At 42.9% G+C, this 25,684-nt stretch overlaps 1 protein-coding gene across 2 annotated transcripts in view; it reads left to right on the top strand.

Annotated features, from left to right (window-relative positions):
- Nucleotides 1-25,684, top strand: part of RSU1 (Ras suppressor protein 1) — a 222,012-nt gene that overhangs the window by 46,098 nt on the left and 150,230 nt on the right. For both annotated transcript variants that reach the window (XM_054503526.2, XM_054503527.2), the window contains 4 exons: nt 7,046-7,166; nt 16,528-16,646; nt 18,513-18,595; nt 18,863-18,977. In XM_054503526.2, the coding sequence (XP_054359501.1) occupies nt 7,046-7,166; nt 16,528-16,646; nt 18,513-18,595; nt 18,863-18,977 (438 nt within the window). The remainder of the gene's footprint in view (nt 1-7,045; nt 7,167-16,527; nt 16,647-18,512; nt 18,596-18,862; nt 18,978-25,684) is intronic.

Below are 25,684 nucleotides of genomic sequence, written 5' to 3'. Positions count from 1 at the left end.
TTTTGAACGTCAGACTCTTGTGGTAATATGTAATTAGTTCATTATTATCCACCTTGTGTTTTTGGCCAGAAAACAAAGGTAATTAATCACTATAACTACAAATGACCTTTTTTTTTTTTTGGCATGTAAAGTGCTGAAGAGTGTAATTATTCCTACGCGAGAGTGAGAAGATTCTTCTTTATGTATAATCATTAAAATGGCATTGAGAACTATGATTTGCTGAAAGAATTGGCATGTATGTAATTAGTCTAGACACCACCTCTGTGCTATGAATGGACTCATGTTCTCCAGTTATTACAGCTAGAGATTAAAAAGGCTGTGCCTTTACTTGAACCACGGATGCCCCATGTCATATTTCATCTAGTTTCTGCTAATTTGGTTTTTTCCTCGCTTACTTTATTCAGGCCAAAGGGGGACACTTGTTTTTCAGTATCATATTCATCAAATGCTAGGGCAAGGAAATGTTTGCTTTCACCATTTTCTCATAAATGGTCCGTCCCCCCTCCCATATATATAATGAAGAATCTCACTCGTTTTCACCTATTCTCATGTTTTTAGTATTTTTTCTAGTAACTTGTTTGTAGTAATGTAACATACTAAGTTATCTAAATAACAAGCTAATTTTAATATCCTCTACCATCCTCTATCCTTCTATGCTTTATAAAAAAAGCTGTAGAAATATATGACATTGTGAACATCTGCCCAGGCATTTTCATTTGTTATGACAACAGACAAAAACTTCCTTTTTTTTTTTTCTTTTTTTTTTTTTAAAAATAGCAGTATGTCAGGTTTTTAGAAGCAATGCTACTCGGTTTCATTTTGCTGTGACTCATTCTGTGTGGTTTCTTTGGGGACTCTGAGGATTGGTGGCACTTTTGCTTCCTGGAAATGGGCACGAGACAGTAGCGTTGCCTCCATTGCAGCAGAAGGGCGAGCATGCCCCTGTGCCACCTGCTGTCCTGGCCCTGGCTGTGAGCAGTTGCCTCCCACGAAGTACCTGCCTTAAGTCCTCCTCTTCATTCCCTTGCTGTAATTCACAATCCATCACTGGAGGCAGAGGCTGAGCTGTCACTTCACTTGTTTCAAAGAGGCTGGGTCCCCTGGCTTTCATGCCCTGGGCCAGCCCTAGCTCAGGAATCACCAGCTCTAAAAACATCCTTTGGTGCTCCTTCAAAAACAGTTGGGTGTAGTGCAGCCCCCACCTCCCCAGAAGTTTGGTGGAGATGGTGGGTGGAGGTCACCTCCAGATTTCATGCCTGTGCTGCAGAGGGAAAGCGCCATGTGTTTGGAGCAGCTTCTGGCTTCCTGGCAGCCGTGGGTGTGCGTTAGCATGGTGCAGGCTCTAGTGCTGCCCTTCTGGAGCTGAAGAGGACCTGGCTGTCGCTGGTAACCATATGGCTCTAAAGACCAAAGTGTGATCCCCTGACCCTCCCGTGGGCTGCACCCAGGCAGAGCTCCTGTCCTTATGTTTTTGCGTGGTGCCTGCTGCTCCCAGAGTCTGTCGCTCCTTACAGCTTCGTTTTGTTTTTTTTTTTTTGCCTCAAGGGCCACAAGATGCTTTTGCTCAAAAAGCCCCCAAATCAGCTGCACCCAAGCCGATCTGTCTGTACCATCACTACCACCCAGCATCCTGCCGTTAGGGCTCAGTGTTTTGAAGCCGAGCAGTAGAGCAGGTGACGTCTCTTTGTGTGACTACCCTTGGTCGTGATGAATTTGCCACTGAGTGACTTAATTCAGTGTGCTAGGGAATTCAAGGCTTTTCTCCTCTGGAAAGTTGTCCATCTTAAGCAATAGTGATCTCACCATAAAATCCTGTGTGGGGAAGCAGAAGTTGACTAGAAAGGGTTTGATTGTGGCATCCACGTTGAACGTGTTAGGCTACCTAGAGTATCATTTGTTTCACGTGTCATCAATTCCCCAGGCTCAAGAGGCATCTTCATTTGGATCAGATTGATTATTATACTCATTGCATTATCGCATGGGGTAAGGGACATATGTGTTGGATTGATAATCGTGATGCTGCCAATGAATTAAAAGTTTTCTGAGCCAAAATAGGGTTCCCAGACCAGCAACATCGGCATCCCCTGGGAAGTTGTTGGAAATTCAGAGTCTCAGGCTTTACCCCAAACCTACTAAATCAGAAACTCCGGGATACCCCTCCGTCTGTGTTTTAGCAAGCCCTCTGGTGATTCTGACGTCTCTGTGGGTTGAGACCCACTGCCATCGGGCACGGCTCTGTAATAGAATGTTCTGCGGTGATGGAAACGGTCAGTATCCCTGCCATGCAGTAGTGGAGCCACTAGCCACCACATGTGGCTGTCAAGCTCTTGAAATGGGGGTGCTGTGACCAACAATAGCATTCATCATTTTATTTAACTTTGATTAATCTAGGTTTAAATTCAAACAGCTGCATGTAACTAGTGGCTGTCCATCAGATAGCCCAGCCCCAGAACATACCCTGCTAATTATTATTGTGTAAACGCCTAAAATGCTTTAAGTTGTTGGTTGTGGAATTATTAATTTTAGATCATAGAACAGAATCTTCCTTACTCAATTCAACAGAATTGCAACTGCGATTGTTATATAACAGTAGGTGATTTTGATTCTTCCTGTGGAGGGGAGACAGTTTGCGGGCTGCTGGCCAGTTGGGGGAAGGCTATTCTTGAGCTGATTGATTGTTGATTTTGTGAATGTGCATCAGTGGTGCAGTACCGGCTGGCTCATGCCTGTTGCAGATATAACCGATGGCCGTAGATACATGTCCTTTTAGGAGTAAAGCTGTTGCTCAGGGAAGGGGCTGTGTCAGTGTTTCGCACAGATGGACTTTGGTTTATCCAGCCTGTCCAGCAAAGTGGAGGTGCTTCCGGCCAAAGAGAAGTTAATGAACCCTTCAGGCACTTTGGGCTGCTTGTGGAACCTTCCAGAAACTGCTGGGGGAGATGGGAGTGCTGAATTGCCAAGTCTGGGCTGGCACATCAGATGGAAAAAACTCTTGAATCGTGTTCAGTTTCTTCAGTTTAGGAGGACCTGAAGGAAAGAAGGTCATGCCGGGTGTGTTAGGCGGAACTGCTGCTGCAAAGTCCAGAAGAAACTTTGAGATTTGTCTCTGGGGTGATGTGACCACATCCTTGTCACCTTTCCAAAACACCAGCAGAGGCTCTGGGACGAGAGCATCCTCAGCAGTCCTGTGATCCTGCGGCCAGAGCGAAATGGAACATTGAGGAGCCAGGGGATATGTGAGTCCTTTGGGACTGTTCCCGCAAACCTAGCAACTGAAGTCTCAAAATTAAAACAGCCATCTTTGGCTAGGCAGAAAATGATACTCAATTCTCTGTCAGAAGCAAAGTTCTACATGACTAAGCTTCCTAATTGAGGGCCCCATTTGTTGAATTATTTAAAGCCATATCATTGATTTTCATAATCCATCTCCTTTTAGAATCCTAGAATGTTAAAACGAGGTGGAAGAGACCTTGGAAATGGTCATAATCCAGCCTTCTTATTTTACAGAGGCCCAGAGAGGTTATGAGTTGAGTGAGGGCACACACAGCACTGTAGGGTCAGGGACCACGTTGCTCTTTAGTTCCTTTGGTGTCATAGGTCAGCTGGGGTCATAGATCAGAAGCTGGACAGATTGATGAAAAAGGATCGTTTCAAAGATCTAAGAAATACACTGATACGCACTGTTAGGTTTTAAAATGCTTCTTGCTCATGCATCCTGTAGATATCTAGAAAATTCCAATAGAATATTTTGACTGGTAAAGTATTGCAGTGGCCTTTTTGGAATAGCTAAAATTGTTCCCGCCACGTATGTATAGGATTTAGTCATAGCACAATTGATATCGCTAAGTGGTTATTTTTTCAGAGAGTTTGGTTGGGAGTAGTTTATTTTCCAAGCACTAGGCCTGTTTCAGTTGATTGACTTTGATACCCTGTCTTTTGTAACTTACTTTCTTTAAATAACATGCCTCTCCTACTTTATCCCCAAAGTATTGAGATGCTGTGTGTGCAAAGTATGGCACTGTGCACCTAATCAGCATTCTCTAAATATTGGTTCAAAGAGTGAATACCATCCCATCTAGAAGGGTCTGCATGTTAATTTCTTTAGATTTTCACTATGGCTGGGGGTTAAAAAAAATTCCATATATTGAGGAAGACTGTTAGCTGTGTATTATTTTTTTTTCCTCGTCTAGCTTGAATGGAGTCTTAAACGAAAAATTCACATGCTCACCAAAAGGCTGGGAGAGGTTTTGTAAATTGAATATGGGGTTATTGTTTGCGTTCACAAAACAAAGCCCTAAATCACATTTAGCATAATTTGTGGTTTTAAATTGGACTGATTTAGCAAGGAGAGTGAAATAATCTCTCATCCTGTCAAAAAGGCGATACCTTTAGACCAGCATTTAATTGCATTGGCAGAGTAACTTCGGGAAGACGGCAGTAATTCTGGCTGCATTATTCTTGGTTTGTGGCTAAATTGAGATCATCATTTTCTCCTGGTTTCACTAACTTTCGTTATTGCTCTTCAAACTAATCAGATGAATGTGCTTTTCAAACTAATCAGATGAAGGCTTAGTGGTAGCTGGAAGGTAGACAGGGGAGGGATGAGGTCTGTGGGCCGCTATACTATATATACTTTATGATCTGGGGGGAGAAGATGACATCCTGTGACCCAGAAGGCACAGCCTGGTGATTTTCTTTTCTTTTTTCTTTTTTTTTTTTTTGACATAGAGTTTCACTCTTGTCACCCAGGCTGGATTGTAATGGCTTGATCTCGGCTCACTGCAACCTCTGCCTCCCAGGTTCAAGCGATTCTCCTGCCTCAGCTTCCCAAGTAGCTGGGACTACAGGCATGCGCCACCATGCCCAGCTAATTATTTATTTATTTATTTATTTATTTATTTATTTATTGTAGAGATGGGGTTTCACCACGTCGGCCAGGCTGGTCTCAAACTCCTGACCTCAGGTGATGCACCTGCCTCGGCCTCCCAAAGTGCTGGGATTACAGGAGTCAGCTACCACACCAGGTCAATCTTTTCTCTTCTCTACTCTTCTCGAGATAGAGTTTCACTCTTGTCACCTAGGCTGGAGTGTAGTGGCATGATCTTGGCTTATTGCAACCTCTGCCTCCCACGTTCAAGCGATTCTTCTGCCTCAGCTTCCCGAGTAGCTGGGATTATAGGCGTCTGCCACCATGCCCAGCTAATTTTTGTATTTTTAGTAGAGTCAGAGTTTCACCATGTTGTTCAGGCTAGTCTCGAACTCCTGACCTCAGGTAGTCCACCCACCTCGGCCTCCTAAAGTGCTGGGTTACAGGCGTGAGCCACCGCTTCCGGCCCTGGTGATTTTCTTGGTAATCGCTTACACACAGTGAATACCATTCATTTGCACGGAAGTGTTCCATGGACTGTGCACCTAAGAAAGAATGTGCATTTGCAGCCACACTGTACAGGTAGGGTTTATTTGCATTCCTGCAGGTATCCAAGAGGGAGGGTTCTGGAGGAACTTTGAGCTGTCTAGATTACGCAATGAAAACTTCTTTTATCAACAGCCACTTCAGGAGCTCACCCAGGGGCTGCTCACTAGACTACTGCTCCCTGCCCGTGTGCCCCAGTTCACAGTAATCTGCATTCTTCACAGACCCTTCTTCCAGTGAAAGCATCTCTTTTACCTTTCACCAAACCTTACCTCTAAAAGGCCAGTGATACCTTAGACATTTCAGAAAGCTGAAAATGATAACTCAAAACTATAATGAGCAATGTGCTTGTCCCTTTACTTTTGTTCCCCTGGGAGTTATCACTTGGTCTTCTTGAAATGGCTAGCTGCTTAAATATTTTAGATGTATGTTTGGCATTTTACACACACCTTTGTGGTGGTTCTAATCACAGGTGCTCCCGGGTCTGAGTTTAGGTCTGACTGCAGGAAGCAGGTTGGTCTCCCAGACTCCTGGGGCACCCCTGGAGGAAGCACATGGGATGGGTATGAAACCTGACTGATAAGAAACATCACACTTTCTCGGGCTGGGTTCCACGCCCCTGTTCATGTTCTTAGTTACCTGGATAGTCTTGGTATCAGAGTTTACGTGAACCATGGCCAAGCTTATCACCCATAGAAATGTTTGTAGAAAGACTGAATAGCAAATGGGATAGATGAACTACAGTCTATGGAAACTCCTGCTGCTGCCAATTTACAGTTTGTGCTTTTGACATAAAGATGCCTTTGGCTTTTACATTTGTATTTTCAAGTGTATATATGCTAGGGAAGGAGGAACCTTTCAGGTCCCCAGTGGTTGATTTTCACCTTTGATCTGAATACTAGTATTCATAGCATGCTACTGAGTTGACTTTTTTGTATTTCTATATAATAACAGTGTATCGATCTGTTGCTAATCTGAAGTAACCTTTGTGTGTGTATGTATATGTTTGTGCATGTATGTGTGTGTGTGTGTTATTGATCAAGATAAATTACTCCAGAGGCCAAAATCAGAAACTAGGGAGGTTGAATATTTCATCATTTAAAATTGAGCTTATATTGTTATTAACGCAATGTTAAGAGGACAGTTCTTCAGATACTGGGTTATTTAAGCAGCTTCAATGTACATCACCCCGGAAGGGATTTGGAGGTTGCCATCTTTCTTCTGGTGGGAATGCAAGAAAACCAAAAGGAAAAAAAAAAAGTTGCACCTACAAGATCATATATGACAACCATAAGGATATATGCTTTATAATACTCATTTTTATAGGCTGTTTATGGTACAGAAATTCTCTTTTGTGCGTTTTTGCTCTGTTTCCCCCCTCATTGTCCATCTGAAACAAACTGTGCCAAGCACTTAGCTAACCATATATGAAGAAGCATTTAAGCGGCCACTCAGAAGTGAGCGACTGCTTATGAAAAACCTGTAAAAAGTAAATAAGACCCGTAGGTGAATTCGATGGTCCTTTGGAAGTTATATCTTTCTTTGCTTTGAAAGAAAAACAAAATGTGCGGCTGCCATCCCTTGCTAGGAGTTCCATTCCCAGATTCACACTCAGCATTTTTGTTTCCATAGCGGTACCACCAAACATCGCAGAACTGAAGAATTTGGAAGTGCTCAACTTTTTTAATAACCAGATCGAGGAGCTGCCCACACAGATCAGTAGCCTTCAAAAACTCAAACACCTGAACCTTGGGTGAGTATCAGTGGAAGGGAAAGGATGGAGAGGAAGAGAGTGGAAGGGGCGTGCCAGGTAGGGCCAGGGGAGGGATTCCTTTTATATTATTGCACAGAAATGGATTTCTAATTTCTTTTTATGTTTTGGGTCTTAAAAAAATTTTATTGTTTTAATATATTCTTTCAGTGGCCTACATTAGTGAATATTTGAGAGCTAATTGAGAAGCTAATTGTTGGCGCAATAAGGAAGCTAAATTTTTACTGTATTTTGTGTCCAGTAAAATTTTATCTCACTTCTGTTGACCGGGAAGGGACTTATTTGCATAGCATGAACTGGCAGACAAGTGGTAATATGGCTGATTTTTTTTTTCTCTCTGTGTTAAATTGGAATAGTTTACAAAGCACCTTCGTGCCATGGAGGGAAGAATATTTTCCCTAATGATGCTTCATTCATTTTTGCAATTCTTCTCTTTAGCTGAGAGGTGACAATCCTCTGTCTTTCTTTATGCAAAGGTGAAGAGAGGAGTTTTGATTCAGCTGAGGTTGCAGAACCAGGGAGCAGTAAATAATAATAATGATAACCTATTTTTTTGTATTGCGTTGCAGCACTCGACCCTCTCAACATTTGAGAGGTAGGGAGGGCAGGTTTTAGTGCTTTCATTGTATACAGAGGAAGCCAAGCCTTTTCAAAGGGGCTAAGGGCCTGGCTCCTGGTCACCCCTGAGGTTAGCGACCAAGCTGGGAAGATGGTTCTGGGTCTAAAGGCTCCTTCAGACTCCGTTGATATGGTTTGGGTCTGTGTCCCCAACAAACCTCATGTGCAATTGTAATCCCCAGTGTTGGAGGTGGGGCCTGGTGGGAGGTGATTGGATCTTGGGGGCGGAGCTCTCCTGAATGGTTTAGCACCATCCCCTCTTGGTACTATCCTTATGATAGTGAGACCTGGTTGTTTAAAAGTGTGTAGCACCTCCCCCCTCGTGCTCTCTTGCTCCTGCCATGTAATATACATGCTCCTGCATTGCCTTCCACCGTGAGTAAAAGCTCCCTGAGACTTCCCTACAAGCAGCTGCTGCCATGCTTCCTATACAGCCGGTAGAACCATGAGTCAGTTAAACCTCTTTTCTTGTAAGTTACCCAGCCTCAGGCATTCCTTTATAGCAATGGGAGAACAGACAAATACATCCATAGACCCCAACTGGAACTGCAGCATCAGAATTCCATCTTCACTGGCGCAGCTATCAGATGAAACTGCCCACTCATGCTTCAGTCTCTGTGCAAAGTCATATATTCGTTAAATTGTAGCCACTAAATGCTCTGGTTAAGTTAGTGATTGACGTGGAATGGCAATAGATGCTGGCCAGGTATTTGCCAGGTTTTTTTTTTTTTTTTTTTTGAGACAGAGTCTCGCTTTGTCGCCAGGCTATCTCGGCTAGCTGCAGCCTCCGCCTCCTTGGTTCAAGCGATTCTCCTGCCTCAGCCTCCCTAGTAGCTGGGACTGCAGGCGCACACCACCATGCCCAGCTAATATTTGTATTTTTAGTAGAGATGGGGTTTCACCATGTTGGCCAGGATGGTCTCAATCTCTTGACCTCATGATCCACCTGCCTTGGCCTCCCAAAGTGCTGGGATTACTGCATCTGGCTGTATTTGCCAATTTAATAGGTAGCAGTTATGAAAAAAAATCTCATTCATGGAGTGATTTTTAGTTTATTCTTTCCATAAGGAGTTTGGTCAGACACATTATTTTGAAGTTCACTTGGGCTTAGGGACCAACTTTGTAAGATCCATGGGCAGCCTTTATTCTTACGTCTGAGGGAAAGTGAAGTTAAAAGGAGGGAGAAACATCACTTGAGATGAGATTTTTTTTTTTCTCCCTACAAATTTGGAGCCTGTATACCCATCTGGCAAAGCAGAAATGAAAAGATTCTCCATTTATATCTTGGTTTTACAGGCTTTTCTATCCTGATCTTTAATTTGTATGTGAGAAAGAAGCTAAAACTACATATAGATGTATATTCTTACTGTTAATTTGTTCATTTATTAAATACATATACACATTATATATTTTTACATATATAATATATATATATAATGTCAATCACTAGGAACAGTGCTTGGCACATACTGAGCAGTACCTAGTATTAGTTAGCTATTGTTATCATCATAATCATCTTATTTACGTTTTCATTGATTCCATGACTATGTAAGTGACTATTCTATGTCAGGAATCTTCCTAGTACCAGGGAGCCAAGGTGAAGGTCATGGTCCCTGACCTTACCTATTGGGGCAAGGCTGGTTATAAACAGGAACAGACCAGTGAGGTCACAGATGTGCTGGCGGTTGTGGACCGGCAGGGGGACAGCAAGACGGGGAGCACTTTAGTCCACAGGTGAGATCTTCAGGAGCACAAGCTCAGCAGGTAGCACAGGAGCCGAGACTTGATGCGTGAGAATTTCTCAGACTTAAAGTCGAAGGAAGACGTCTTAGATGGAGTGAATGGCACTCTTTTTTTTGTTTTGTTTTTGAGACAGAGTCTCACTCTGTCATCAAGGCTGGAGTGCGGTGGTGCAATCTTGGCTCACTGCAAGCTTCACCTCCTGAGTTCAAGAGATTCTCCTGCCTCAGCCTCCCAAGTAGCTGGGACTACAGGCACCTGCCACCATGCCCAGCTAATTTTTTACATTTTTAGTAGAAATGGGGTTTTGCCGTGTTAGCCAGGATGGTCTTTATCTCCTGACCTCATGATCCGCCTGCCTCGGCCTCCCAAAATGCTGGCATTACAGGCGTGAGCCACCATGCCTGGCTGAGAATGACATACTAAACGCTCACAGCACTGCCTGCCTGGGGCCTGGGAACTGTCAGTTTTTTGGTACTGTTGAGTATAAAGTGTGAGGCAGGCAGCTGTAAGGTCAGAGGTCAGGCTAGACAGGGAATCCTGGATGTCTACTGTTCGGTGAATGAGGATTTATCAAGTTCCCCACCGTGTACCAGGCATTGTTCTAGCTACTGGCCATCCAGCCCTGATGGAGCTTCCACTACAGTTGGGGAAACCAACTATAAACAAATAAATGTTTATAATAATGACAGGGAGTAAAAAGTGCTAAGAAAAGCGCTCTGTGCTAAATAAACCAGCTCCTCTCGGGCGTGGTGGCTCACACCTGTAGTCCCAGAACTTTAAGAGGCTGAGGCTGCAGGTGATCTGAGGCCAGGAGTTCGAGAACAGCCTGGTCAACATGGCGAAACCTCGTCTCTACTAAAAATACAAAAATTAAGTGTGGTGGCACGTGCCTGTGATCACAGCTCCTCTACCTGGGAGGCTAAGGCAGGAGAATCATTTGAACACAGGAGGCAGAGGTTTCAGTGAACTGAGATTGCACCACTGCACTCCAGCCTAGGTGACAGAGTGAGACTCCATCTCAAAAATAAATACACACATAAATAAATAAACGGGCTCCAATTTTATACTGACCATTGAGAAATTTGCATAGCAGAGTAGCAGATAGGAGATATGGTCAGATTTCCCTATGAAAGACTATGCAGAAGAGGGTGGAGGGAGGTAAACTAGAGGTTAGGAGACCAGTAAGAACACGAGCTTCATGTCCCATGTGAACTAGGACAGTGACAGTGGAGGCAGGGGGGTATTTTATATGAAAAATATACAGGCGGTAACGTTGACAGACAGTAACTGATGGGATGGAATGATACCTTTATTTCTGTGTTGGGCAGCTGAAAAGTACAACAGATGGAGACAGGTTTGGGAAGAAGACAGTAAGCTCAGATTTTGTTCTTTTTTGACTTTCCTAATAACATTTTGGTTTGAGGCAGCAGAGGACAGAGTCGTACACTTTTCTTTTTTTTTTTTCTTTTCTTTTTTTGAGATGGAGTTTCGCTCTTGTTGCCCAGGCTCCAGTGCAATGGCACGATCTCGGCTCACTGCGACCTCCACCTCCCGGGTTCAAACGATTCTCCTGCCTCAGCCTCCCAAGTAGCTGGGATTACAAGTGCACCCATCCACACCCAGCTACTTTTGTATTTTTAGCAGAGATGGCGTTTCACCATGTTAGTCAGGCTGGTCTGGAACTCCTGACCTCAGGTGATCCACCTGCCTCGGCCTCCCAAAATGCTGGGATTACAGGCATGAGCCACTGCGCCCGGTCCTAAACTTTTCTTTTTCAACGAGTGCATCTTAGTTGCCTTCTTGTTCTCTTTGGAGTTGTTTGTATTTTTGGCTGTCGGTGCTGTATTGATTGTGTAAAGCTTTTTGTATTTAATTACATAGCTACATAGACGGAGATGTCAAAGTTTGAACAAAACTCCCAGTTCTTTGAGAAAGGAGCTAAGATGGGTTTCACTAAAGGATACTCTGTCCTCAAATGGCATAAAGAATTGTACTCACACAGTGAGGCGAGTTATAGGGAGGACTCCTTATTCTAAGGAGCCAGGGTGAAAAGCATACACACAAGAGATCACAAAGCAGAGATGGGAAGCCACTTGTATGTGTGATCGAAAAGGCACCCTCCATCAGAGTTGGCTTTCAAAGTTTTTACAGTATTTACAGTTTATTCTCATGATTGTAAGACATGAGAGAATTTTAGGCCACCTGAATAAATAAAAGAAAGTTTAGTTGTGTTCTCAATTCCTTAAATGCGGTTTATTTCATAGAGTTATTTTCCAAAAAGTGTGAAGCCACATAGGTTGATGTGGCTTCAACAAATATCCATGTTGATGATTATTTCTAGGGTAACTTCACTGCAGGACCACCGTGCCCAACTATTCGGGAATAACGTTTGACCTCGTTTGTTGCTAGAGCTTGTCTCATAAACACATAGAAGTTTTTATTAAGTCCCGCGTTGGGTATTAATGGATTTGGATTATTTATTTATTTATTTTTTGAGACAAGATCTTGCTCTGTCACCCAGGCCGGAGTGCAGTGGCATGCTCTCCGCTCACTGCAACCTATGCCTCCTGGGCTCAAGTGATCCTCCCACATCAGCCTCCTGAGTAGCTGGGACCACAGGTACGCACCGCCATGCCATGCTAATTTTTGTAGGGTTTTTTTTGTATAGATGGGTTTTTGCCATGTTGCTCAGGCTGGTCTCGAGCTCCTGAGCTCAAGCAATCTGCCTGTGTTGGCCTTCCAAAGTGCTGGGATTACAGACGTGAGCCACTGGGCTCGGCCTGGATTTTTTTTAATTTTTATTTTTGATAAGTGTGAGTAGGTCACTGTGGAGGTGAGAAAAATTAGTGCCTTTAGACAAGAAGGTTTCTTTGAAGTGGGAGGTGCTCAGGACATCCTGCAGAGAAGAAACTGCTCTGAAAAGGAGGCATTAGTACAGACCTTTCTGGGGCTTTAGAAGAAAAGGAAAAAATATGCTGAAATAGCCTGAAACCCCCTGGTTTTATCAATTTCTCCATCATATGCAGGCATTTGCCCACTTCCAACACGCATTTGAAAAATCTTCCCATGCAAACAAAAGAATTGATACCACTTGGCATAGTTGAGCCCTGCGAAGCTTTATGTTTAAACACCTGAAGTCACCTGAGATTAAACAAGTGTGGCACAAATAGAAAACCACAGTTGATAGTTGGGACTATCCAGAGTGGCTTGTCATGAGGTGAGCTTGCTCGCTTAGGGCTGAGTCAAAATTTTCTCTCAAATCTTTTGAAAAATAATTCTAGCAACAGCTCTCATTCCCTGAGAAGCCACGTGGGAGCCATGGATTGGGTGTTGGGTGCTTCAGATATTTTCTCTTTTATCCTCTCAGTGATCTTGCCCTGAAGGTGTTGTCAGCCTCATTTTATAGTTGAGGAAACTGAGTCTCAGAGAAGCTGAGTAACTTGGTGAAGGTCACGCAGCTAGCAAGTGCTGGAGCCGGTCTCCTCACCTAGCTGTCTCCTACCTTAAAGCTCCATACTTGTCCTACCCCCACTAGTAGCCTCTCATGGAAACCTTGATTGCTAGCAGTGTCAGAGTGGGGCCCTGAGCACGGAATTCCTACATGTGGAAATGTGGATGGATGGAGATGGATGTTAGCACCTGCTGGTGGGAGGGGGGACAGCCAGCATGTTCCATCCTTCATTCTGCAGAGAGAGATGCCACCAGGTCACCATGCACCTGGACTGGTGTCCGGAGAGGTGGCCAGAAGTCTCTGCAGTTCCTTGCACGCTTTGTAGCTGGGGCTGTTGCTAGCAGTTCTTCTGAAGTTTTAGCATTTGTTTAAGGGTTTCCTTTCTGCCCACCAGGGTAGTGTGCCTACTACTGTTACTTACTGCTGTCAGCTACACATGGGACTCTGCTGTGTTCCTTACATGTTGTGGGTATTGATTTGTCACTCAAAGGAAAAAGGAATCTGCAATTAAGTAGATTCTTGCCACCAGGAGGTGGAGGGGCTCCAGGCTTGCTCTGGGTTGGAGATTGAGTGGGAGCTCTCTCTCAGGTGAGATGCCTCTTCCCTCTAAGCCTGTCTAACCGTGGATTTCCTCTATCTAATATTGCAAAAGTGTATTTATTTGCAGAGAAAAATGTTAAGGAATCAGCAGTTTTCAAAAACAGATAACTTAAAGCAGCATTTAAAGACAGAAGCACCCAGTGTGTGCTTCTCTGCTGTCCTCTCTTTGACTTGCAATTCTTCTCAGAATCCTTGTATCGGAGCCCAAGGGTCTGGAGTGGCTTTGGCCTCCATGAGGTACGGGGTGCTTCCAGACACATGTCACCTTCATCAGTCACTTCTGAGGTCTTGGCTCCTTACCCTCTCTTAGGCTGTTTTTTCATCTCAACATAGCATTAATGATAAGCTCCATCTTGCCTGTATTACAAGGTAGTTTTAGTGAACAAGCGAAGTACTTGCCATAATGTGCTCCACAAATTGTGACTTCATGGAGAATGTTTGTTCTTGCTGTCGTGGCAGTAGATAGTCGTTGAGGTAGTTTTGCTGGGTGTAGTCTGTCTGGGATGTTTTCTGCCTGAGAGGGGGAACCCGCGTTTCCCTTTTGGCTGCCCCCCTCTGCTGTCAGCTGTTTCTGGTGAGGCCGGCTTGGTAAGGCTGGATGGAGCTGGATGTGTTATGAGAAGGATCGATGGCTAGAATGATTTTTATTGTCACAGTCCCTTCCGCCTTTCAATATCTGTCAACTTTTATTAAAGTTTTTTTTAAAAATTGGCTTTTAAGTATGCTCACAGGGAACTGCATTAAGAAAAATAAGGGGCTTGAAGAAAGGATAAAAGATAGTGTAGAAAAAAATGACCTTAGATTTCATTGGAGACACGCATACACACGCACACCCACACACACCCACACACACCACACCACACCACACCCACATATCGTGTACACACACACCCACATACACACCACACACACACCATACCCACACTGCATACACACACACCACCACACCCCCAAACACACCCCATACACACACCACACCACACCCATACCCCCCACACACAGCCCCCCCACACGCCCTTCACACACCACACCCCTCACACACCACACGAAACACCCAGATACACATACACATAACACCACACACACACACACACACACACCCCCCCCCCCACACACACTTACACACAATTGACCCTTGAGCAACACATGGTTGAGGGAGCAACACAGTGACTCATGCAGTCAACAATCCACACATTACTTTTGACTCCAAAAAATCTTAATTCCTAATAGCCTACAGTTGACCGGAAGCCTTACCAAAACTAGAAATAGTTGATGAACACATATTTTGTGTGTTATATGTATTCTATTCTGTATTCTTACAATAAAGTAAGCTAGAGAAAAGAAAATGTTATTAAGAAAGTCATAAGGAAAAGAAAGTGCATTTACTGTGCTTTAAGTGGAAGTGGATCATCTTAAAGGTCTTCATCCTCTTCATGTTGAGTGGGCTGAGGAGGAAGAGGAGGGTTGGTCTTGCTGTCTTGGGTGGCAGAGGCAGAATAAAAATATCTATGTGTCATTGGACCCAGGCAGTTCAAACCCATGTTGCTCAAGGGTCAATTGTATCATTTAAGAATTTTTTAAGTTGTGATAAAATGCACACAAAATGTACTGTCTTTGTAGTAGACAGCTCAGTGGTGTTAAGCGTATTCACATTGTTGTTCATCCAATCCGCAGGATTTTCTCATCCTGCAAACCTGAATCCTATGCCCATTAAACAACACCTCTCCATTCCCCCTCCCTCCAGCCCTTGGCCATCACCATTCTAATTGAAGATAATTTTCAGTGTTAGCAGTTGTAGAAGAAAAACATGATTTTCCCTCCAAAAAGGAATAAATGGAATGAAATCAAGCAAAAGTCTGAAAACTACAAAGCTTCATGTGTATATTTCGAGATGTTATCACTATATTCATAAGGAAGTTGTTCTTTACAAGGGAAGATATTTTGTAATGGTTTGAGTTTTTGTGTAAAACAGTGGTTAAGTTTCACCATTGGAGAAAAATAACAACTAAGAAATTTTCAAGTGTTTCAAGAACGTATAAGCTGTCTGACTGAAATTATTAGTCTAAATAGGACAACATACCACACCTTGTCACTTATATGTGGAGTGTAAAAAAGTAAACTGCGTCGAAACAGGAAATAAAATGGTTACCACAGGCTGGAGGGAGAGGGGAATTGCAGAGATGTTAGCCAAAGGACATGAAATTTTAGTTAGGAGAAATAAGTTCAAGAGAGGGATTGTACATCATGGTGACTGCAGTTAATAACAATATGTGGTATACTTGAAAATTGCTAAGAGAGTGAATTTTAAGCAGTCTCACCATAAAAGACAAAAAAAAAATGACAAGCATATGAGGCAGTGCATGTTAAATAGTGTGATTTAAGCCATTCCACGATGTATTATACATGTATCAGAAGTAACATGTTGTACACCATAAGTATGTACAATCTTTGTCATTGTAAATATTAAATAAATGCTTTTTTTTAATTAAAAAAAGATAGAATGGGCATGGGGGCTCACGCCTGTAATCCCAGCATTCTGGGAGGCCTAGGTGAGAGATTTGCTTGAGCTCAGGAGTTTGAGACCAGCCTGAGCAACATGGCAAAACCCTGTCTCTGCAAAAAATACAAACATTAGCAGAGCGTGGTGGCATGCACCTGTGGTCCCAGTTACTTGGGAGGCTGAAGTGGAAGGATTGCTTGAGCCTGGGGAGGTTGAGGCTGCAGTGAGGTGAGATCCTGCCACTGCACTACAACCTAGGCAACAGAGCAACACCCTGTCTCAAAAAAATAAAAAATAAAAATAAAGTATAAAGTGACTCTAGGATCATGGCACTGTCTTACACTTTCAGCCTCTGAAACAGAGGTGCCCTTGATAGTCTGTATGAACGTGTCTTTGGTGTTGTGACATAGATTTCTGTCCCCCTGCAACAGCATGAACAGGCTGAACACTTTGCCACGAGGCTTCGGCTCCCTGCCAGCTCTTGAGGTTCTGGACTTGACTTACAACAACTTGAGTGAAAATTCTCTTCCTGGAAACTTCTTCTACCTGAGTAAGAAACTTTCAATTCCATAAATCTCCTCAACCTTGTACTTTGTGTTCTGAGAGGGAAATTTATTTGCCAGGACCCAAACTCAAAGAGAAATTATTGGACAGAGATAATTTTTTCTTTAGAGACTCCTTTTGAATATTCCTTCGTAGCTCAGCAGTATGTGCATTTGATATATCGTTATGTGACACCATTGGACTGAAGTGGACTTAGTAATGTCATATTAACATTCTGAGAGAGATTATATACCTAAGTGAGATCAAGCCTCACATTTAGCTAAGAGACTTGACTTTCTTTTTTAAATAGCATGCCAAAAAAAAAAAAGTATCTTCCTATGTTGCTATTAATTCTTTGTAGGAAATTTGCCCAGGATATTCCAATCAATTTTTTATTAAAAAATTTATTAATAAACCACTAACAGAATTTTTAAATTTTCCAGCCAGTATTCTTATTTTCAGCCTTTTAAAAAGTACTCTTATTGACCTATTTATCCAGTACACAGGCATTAAGAAATTATTGGCCACAGGTGAACACACTTTATTCTTTGATATGCAAACAAATTTCTTGCTGGAGATGCTTTTGAACATTAAAAAATGATTTCTTCTGGGAACTCGTGCACTGTTTTGGACAAGGTTCGCTTCCCTTAGATTACTGTTCTGTTTCTTCAAATAGTAACTTGTGTGGCATTCAGAAAATCTGAATTTTCAGAGCTGGTCTCTAAAATTTTATTTTTTACCTTATGTACATTACCTCTCTATGACTTTCTCAAGCACATGAAACCAACTATAAAATATTTTCTTGGGCAGTGGAGCAACTATTTTTATTGTGTTATATTAACATGCAGTTCTCGGGAATCTGAGCTACAAAGATCACTTGAGGCTAGGAGTTTAAGACCAGCCTGGGCAACATAGAGAGACCCTGTCTCTAGAAATAAAAATTTAAAAAGTAGCCAGGCATAGTAGCATGAGCCTGTGATCTTAGCTACTTGGGAGGCTGAGGTAGAAAGAGTGCTTGAGGCCAGGAGTTTGAGGCTGCAGTGACCCACTGCACTCCAGCCTAGGTGACAGAGCGAGACTCTGTCTCTGAAAAATAAATACTGGTAAACAAAACATGTATCTAATTATACTCAGCTTTTTTGGTTGAGGATAAACAGATGCTTTAGAATTTTAGCCTTCAGTAGATTGGAATCGTATTATCATTGTGTAATAATTATGAACAAATTTCTGACTACTGATATTCTCCTTAAGTTAGGATTTCCTCTGTTAACTTCATGTCATTATTTTAGCCTCTTTGTCTTCATTTACTTTTGTCCTTAAGGCTGTAGAAACAAATAATAATAATTAGTCAGATTATGGAACTGACGAGCTGTGGTTATGGCCTCCATCACCAGAAAGCCTTTCATTAATTTGTAACACAGTGCTATTTACATAGGAAAAGGTCTATTTTAACAGAGTTGTATTCTCTTGAAAGAACCCTTTTGCCCTAGGTATCCATAAAAGTGGCACAGTAGTGTTCTTTGTTTTACTTTGGATGCGAATGGAGAAATAAATGTGAATCAAAAGTAATCTATGAGAAAAATAGCAATCTTTTCTGAAAATGTGCTGAAACTCTGTGCCCCAAAATGCTGGCGCCCACAGTTGTTAATTGCGTCATTCTTCTTGGATGTAGATGTTTTCCTGGACACACCAGCTACACAATAAGCCAGTAAATCTAAGTTTGACCTGCTTGTTATTATTGGGAGCCCTAGGTATGTCAAAGGCTTTTCACCAAGCCAGGGTTATTAATCAAAGCTGACTCCCTCGTATTGATCAGACCTCTAATGGTTGGGTTCCATGCCACCCTGTTTATATGTTGCTGTTTAATTTGCAGCCACCCTGCGTGCACTCTATCTAAGTGACAACGATTTTGAAATCCTGCCGCCAGATATTGGGAAGCTCACAAAGTTGCAGATAGTAAGTAATTTATCTAAATTCTTAGAAAATCAATTCACTGCTGCAGTCTTGTAGGGGTAGAATCAAGTCAATTTGAGCAGGAGTAAGGTTTGTTTTGTGGGAGTAAACCACTACTCCTGATAGTGTTTCTTGATTATCCGCCGGCACTTGTAAATAAATGGAAAGGATTGAGCTTTAGTAGAAGAGAGAACATAGAGGATGAGAGTTTCTGTGGAGCACCTTTTAATGTGTAAATATGTTGACAACTCCTTGTTTTCTTCTGTTTAGCTCAGCCTTAGGGATAATGACCTGATCTCGCTGCCTAAGGAAATCGGGGAGCTTACCCAGCTGAAAGAGCTCCACATTCAGGGGAACCGCCTCACCGTTCTGCCCCCAGAACTAGGTAAGGTTGCTGATGAATGAACTTACCTCTGGGTTTCATGAATAACAATTATCCTAATGTAGCAATTCTGAACAACCTGTCTCCTCTTCTTGGCAACTACTCTCCACCTAGGCACCCAATTCTCATCATTTGAGAACCATTTGTCATTGACCAGTTAGCTGTTACAGGTTCGACCTTCCCCGATCCTGTGTTCTGCAGCTCTAGTGTCCCGTGTCTTAGAAACTGCTGATGAAAGATGACCCCGCTCCGCTGCCTGCGTGATGTAGTGGAAAAAGCATGGGATTAGTAGTAAGAGCCTTATCTGTGGCTCCTCATTGACTAGCTGGATAAGCTTTCTGGGTCTTGGTTGGTTATTAATAACTTTAAGTATCACTCTTACTCTTCAACCCCTTACATTTTTATTGACCTGGAAAAACTTTTACCAAATAATTAAAGTAGTTGTTAACGGCTACTTGAACATGTTAATACCTCTGTGGGTCGTGAATTTGCCTCTCTCCTGATGCCATCTCTAGTAGGAATTGTTAAATATGTTCTTGTTGGGAATGGATCCTACTCCTGGCCGCTGAATCCTAATCCTGTTCCTCTGCCAGGTCGTTCCTATTTCCAGAGTGGGTTTTTGTCCCCCGCCAGAAATAACCTCCAAGCCAGTAATTCTGTTACTGCTTCTTTCCACTGCAAAAGGTTCACGAGTTCCCTTACTTTTCTTGTGCAGACCCTTCATAGCCTCTCATTTCTTTAATCCTTTGAACCACATTGTTTTCTCAAACTGCAGTTATTTACTTTTCAAACTGTATTTATTTACTATCAAAATACCATCATTTTTAAGAAACATATTGAGGAAGCAGTTCTTTAAACAAGTCTGGCGGTTTGAAGAGGCCATTTGTTAGAAATTAGAATGCAAGCACCAGGAGGGCAGGGACATTTTTGCATTTGTTCCCTGGGGTACAGTAGGTGCTCAGGAAACACTGACTGAATGAATTAATGAAGCAAGGACCTTGGATGACAGGATGTTAGGAAGGTTATGAGCAGGCTCTTGTGGCTAATGGTTATGCATAGGAAGGCTGAGACACAGAGCACGCCTATCAGCACCTAGAGTTCTGTTGGCAGCCACGTGATTTCGTGGACCAGCTGGGAAGTCCCGCCTCCTCTCCTCCTATTTCCCTTAGCTCTCTTGCTAGTGTTAAAAATCCACCCAAAGGATTATTTAATGATTTTTTAAGGGCTGAGGAGCGACTCAACACTTCTCTTTACTGAGTTGCAAGTAGTCAAGTGTTGCTTTGGGAGCAGGGTGACAGAATCAAGAAACACTTTTTGCAAACATTTTCAAGGCAAAAAACTTCTTGTTAAAGGAGAGATCTTGGGCCGGGCACGGTGGCTCACACTTGTAATCCCAGCACTTTGGGAGGCCGAAGCAGGCGGATAGCTTGAGCCCAGGAGTTTGAGACCAGCCTGTGCAACGTGGTGAAACCCTGTCTCTACAAAAAGTACAAAAAATTAGCTGGACATGGTGGTGCATGCCTGTAGTCCCAGCTACACGGAAGGCTGAGGTGGGAGGATCACCTGAGCCTGGGAGGTCAAAGCTGCAGTGAGCCGTGATCGTGCCACTGCACTCCTGGCTGGGTGACAGAACAAGACCCTGTTGAAAGGAAAAAAAAAAAAAAAAAAGAGATCTTGTACAGTGGTTAATAACCACGGATGTTAGCATTAGTAATAGCTGGGGAGCTTCTGCAGAACTCAAACACTTGCTCCCTCCCCAACCTACTAAATCAGAATCTCCATGTGTGAGGTGAATTGTTGTGTAACTTGGTGTAAAGCTCACTTAATGCCTCTGACATGTATCCTTGGTTAGCGTGGTTAGTAGAAACGGAAAAATAAATGTGTATTTTGATGTCATTTGATCTTACTTCATTTTTCAAGCAGTGAGGCAACGTAGGATATTAAAGAATTATTTTATCAGACAGTAATTTGCCACAAAAATGTCTAGTTGAACCTACACATGCCTATGTATATATTTTAAAATCTTACTCATTTTGCTTATCTTATTTAAATACTGCATGAGGTCATATTTGTTCAACATTTCTGTAAGGCTTTCCATTAACAAATCATGTATATTTTTATTCAGGTGTAGAATTGAGGGGGAAGGCTTTAAATGACTTTATTTTTGCCAGCCGTATGTAGAAAAGCTTAATCTTAACATTTGCCTGATAGCAGTTTTTCCTGATTATGGACAAACACTTAGTTGTAAGTAAGTGATAAGCTTTTAGAAGTCACTGTCACAAGCAAAACTCAAGATGAAGCAAATGGACTATTTATTTTTGAATGGTGATTTTTTTTTAAAAAAAGTCAAGATTAATGTAATACTAATACAGTAACAGCTATTATAATAATAGGTAGTATCTATTAAGGCCTGGAATTGCAAGGCACTGTAAATGTTTTTCCTGCAATGTCACCTATAATTATAAGAATTGTAAGCAGACTTTTTACAGGTGAGGACACTGAGGCGTAGAGAGTTGGTTGGTGACAAGTCTTTGGGGACACAGCTAGTGACTCAGGTGAGATTTGAACCTGACAGTCCCTCCTCTGGGTCCAGCTTCCTGATCACGGTGAGGTCCTTTTTCCCACCCATTGCTGGTAAGAGGATTCCTAGAAATGCAGTTTCCACGTTTGAACAAAACACAACCCCAGCACACTCTCCCGAAAAGGCAGGTGGAAAGATGCTGCTGGATGGTGAGTTGGCGCGGGCTTTGCCGGCATGTGAGCAAGGCTAGCATAACACTTTGCAAAATGCAGCTGAGGTGGCCTCTGCAAGACAAATTGCTGGCCCTTTCCAAGCCAGTTGCATTGTCCCTGTGTCTCTTTCCCCTCAGTAAACATGCCCCAGGATGGGATCGTCTTTGGTTTCTTTGTGTCCCCAACACCTGAGGTGACCATCTGGATGCTGCTCCGGGCTGGCTGATGGGCAGTGCTGGGCACTGGTGATGCACATGAAGCTTATGCTGCGGGTTTGCTTCTGGGGGTGTTTTAAAGTGTGGATGATGATCTCTCCCTGTGTATTTTTTACATATCTGAATACACGAGATAAATGCTTTCGAGATTTCTGTGAAATTTTCTTTCGTAATAAATCCAGAGTTTATTGCCTTGTAACCTTTTTGGTACTGGTATTTCAGCCAAGCAAGAGAATCCAGGTGAGTTCTGATTTATCAGGTCTGAGAACATACAGGGACACAGCAAAATAAAGTCAGGGGCTTGGCTGGAGGTTTAATATGTGATTGTATTACTTTACCTTTACTGTGTGTCTTTGAATAAACTATTTAAACTGTTATGTCTAGATCTTAAGTAGTAAAGCACTTGCTTTCATATTAGTCTATATACCTATAAAAATGAGATGTAGGTTGAGTCTCGTGTACCCATTCATTCATTTATTCATTCAGGTTAAGTTCCTATTTGAGAGCAGATCTTTGAGTCCGAGGAACTTGCCTTTTCCGGTAAAGTAGGAGTCACTTATTCAACAACTGTTTGTTGAGCCCCTGGTATTTGCTAGGGATTAGGACAAGAGACAGAACATGCGTTATTGATGATGTTCTAGTGGGAGAGGACAGAAGAAAGAGAGAGAGAATATGAATGACAGATATGTGGTATTAAGAGCTTTGGGAAAAAAATGGAGCATGGAAGGGAGAGTCCGGCTGGGAAAGGGGTAGTCAGAGAAACCCTCACTCATAGGGTGGTGCCCTTTATGCAGAGACTTAAAGGAAGGAGGGAGGTCTCCTGACGGAGAGAATGGTAAGTGCAAAGGTCCTGGGTGGGCTTGTGTTGAGGAAGAGCAAGGCCGGTGTGGCTGGAACAGAGTGAGTGAAGGGGAGAGAGTTGTAAGCAATGAGCTTAGACAGGAAATGGGGTCTGGTTCACATGGGAACTAGTAGGACGTTGTCAGAACTTGGGCTTTTACTCTGTGTGAAATGGGCACTCCCATAGATGCTCCCGTCCTAATCACCAGAATGTGAGAATTTGTTACCTTATATAGAGAAAGTGACTTTGCTTATGGGCTTTGGAGTCTTGAGATGGGGAGATCATCCTGGATTGCCCATGTGAGCCCAGTGTAATCACAAGGGGCCTCCTAAGAGGGAGGAAGGAGGGTCAGACGTAGGAGTAGAAGACGTGGTGACAGGAGCAAGAGGCTAGAGTCACTCGTGGAAGGGGCCACGAGCCGAGAAGTACAGGCAGCCTACAGAAACTGGAAAGGCATGCAGCCGGATTTCCCCCCTGCAACCCGGAAGCCTCCGGAAGGAATGCAGCCTTATTGGCACCTCGATTTTAGCTCCATAAAATCCAGTTTTTTGGACTTGTGCCCTCTACAACAGTAAGAGACTAGATTTCTATTATTTTAAGCCACTGCTTGTAGTCATTGTTTAGAGCAGCAAAAGGAAACTGATACAAATGGGAAGACATTGAAGGGTTTTGAGCAAAGGCATAGCATGATCTGACTTTCTTATTTGAACACAGAATCTCATGTGATCACCCAGGCTGGAGCGCAGTGGTGCAATCATAGCTTACTGCAGCTTCTGTCTCCCAGGCTCAAGCGATCCTCCTGCCTCAGCCTCCCAAGTAGCTGGGACTACAGGCATGCACCACTATGCCCCACTGATTTTCTCAGTTTTTTGTGGAGATGGGGTCTTGCTGTATTGCCCAGGCTAGTCTCAAACTCCTGGGCTTGAGTGATCTTCCTGCCTCAGCCTCCTGAAGCACTTGGATTACAGGCATGAGCCATGGTATGCAGCCCCTGACTGTTTTTCAGAGGAGTTCTTTGGCTGCTGTGCTGAAAATAGGCTGGAGGGCAGAGGGCAAGGGTGGAAGTGGAGAGTCTGAGAGATAGGAGACTATCATAGCAATCCTGGTGGGAGTAGATGCTGGCTTCATCCAAATGGTAGTGGTAGTGGTACAAGTAATGGTCGGACGCTGGATCTCTTTCAAAGGCAAAACTAGTAGGAATTGGTGACAGTTTAGATGAGGGGTGAGAGAGTTAAGGTTAACTGAGGTTTTGGTCTAAGCAACTGGAAGGCTGGGAAAGATTATAAGAAGAGTAGATTAGGAGACGGATTGAGGAGAGGAGGTCATCCTGAGCTGAGTTTCAGATATCTTAAATTTGAGATGCCTTTGGGGTATCTCATTGAGAAGGCAGTGGGGTATAAGAATCTGGAGTCCAGAAGAGATACCTAGGCTGCATATATAGTTTGGGGCATTGTCAGCATACATTTAAGGCTACAGATTGGATGAGATCCCTTGTGTGTGACTGCAGAGTGAAAGATTGAGCCTGAAGCACTGTGGTTCCTAAACACTGAAGCCAGAAGGATCGAGGATGTTTATGGGTCGAACTGACTCCCAGGCAGACATCCGTGGCCAGTCAGGGACTGTGGCCACCTCGGTTGACACTACAGATGGCTCCCCATTGCTGGAGCTGTGTGGTGTGTTTTAGCTTCATAGGAAAAAGGGGTTCTCTTATGAGGCAAATGGGGGATGGGGGATTATTCTTTTTTTCCTGACATATACAGTTAACTCGGCCAGGGCAGGACAGTGGAATGCACGTAATTGAAATACCCTCTGGAGCCTGCCTGAATGTAGAAGTCTCTTTTTGCCCAGTACTTGCAGCCAGCATCCAGTCTCCTAAAAAGCAGCCAGCCATGTGGCTAACTGAACTTTCACCCCTTTTTTGTTCTTTTATATGTTATTTCTTGGAAGAATTAATTAGTAGAGAGGATGAAAATCCTGCATTGGTAGTGAAGAAAGGAAACTCTATATACCTTGACCAATCCTCAGAATAGGTCAACAGCCCCAGAAAAAAAAAAAAAAAAAAAAAAAAAAGGGTGACTGGGGAGCTGGTGGTGTCACCTGGGGTTTGTTAGCAGTTTTCTGTTCCACTTCTGCATTTTCTCACCTGCCGATGAGACCGCTGTTGTGTGAGCTGAAGATCTGGATTCTGTGTTTTGCATAATTCTCTTTCCTGAGCATTCCATGGTTTCTGCTGCTTGTTCTGAATTGGAATCGTTTCTGGTTTCTTGGCTTCTAGGCAGTAATGGGACCTCTTCTCCCGCATTTGTTACCCAAATAATTTTGCCTTTGGAGAAGAGGAAAAAAAATCACATCGGTCTGCCCGGCATGCAACAAAACAAAGTGCTATAGACATCAAAACCTTATTTGCACCAATCCCAGCAGCCTACGGGACGTATGTCTGCAACGCTGCGTACACCTGGGGCTAGCCAGCTTAATGCCCTACAATATGTGCCCACAATCGATAGCATTTTTTACTACAGTAACTGTGAGAAGCATAGTATTTCCTAGCATACTTGTGAAGAGTGGAAACAAATACTAATCCCCTTCAGAGAGTAAAGGATGTTATGAATTGAGAATTTCCTCTCAATTATATTCTCCAGAATAAACAGAATTAACAATGAGTGGATGTACAGTCAAAAATCTCTTCTGTTATATCTCTTAATCCTTTTCCTGTGGACATTAAGAAGCTAAAGAAAAATAACTTTCTTTACTGAGGCAGGCAAGAAGAAAATCCAGTATTCTTTGTTTGGTCAATTAAGTCCCTGATTATAAGTGTCTTGTTTATCTTCTCTTCTGTTATTGTCATTCTGTCAACTGGTTCCCATTTATTTTATCCAGAGGTTTAAAACATTTTTTAAATGTAAACAGTAGGGGATATAGGT

This window comes from Pongo pygmaeus, chromosome 8 (assembly GCF_028885625.2).
Source record: "Pongo pygmaeus isolate AG05252 chromosome 8, NHGRI_mPonPyg2-v2.0_pri, whole genome shotgun sequence".
Lineage (NCBI taxonomy): Eukaryota > Metazoa > Chordata > Mammalia > Primates > Hominidae > Pongo > Pongo pygmaeus.
This window is presented reverse-complemented; position numbering and strand designations above follow the sequence as displayed.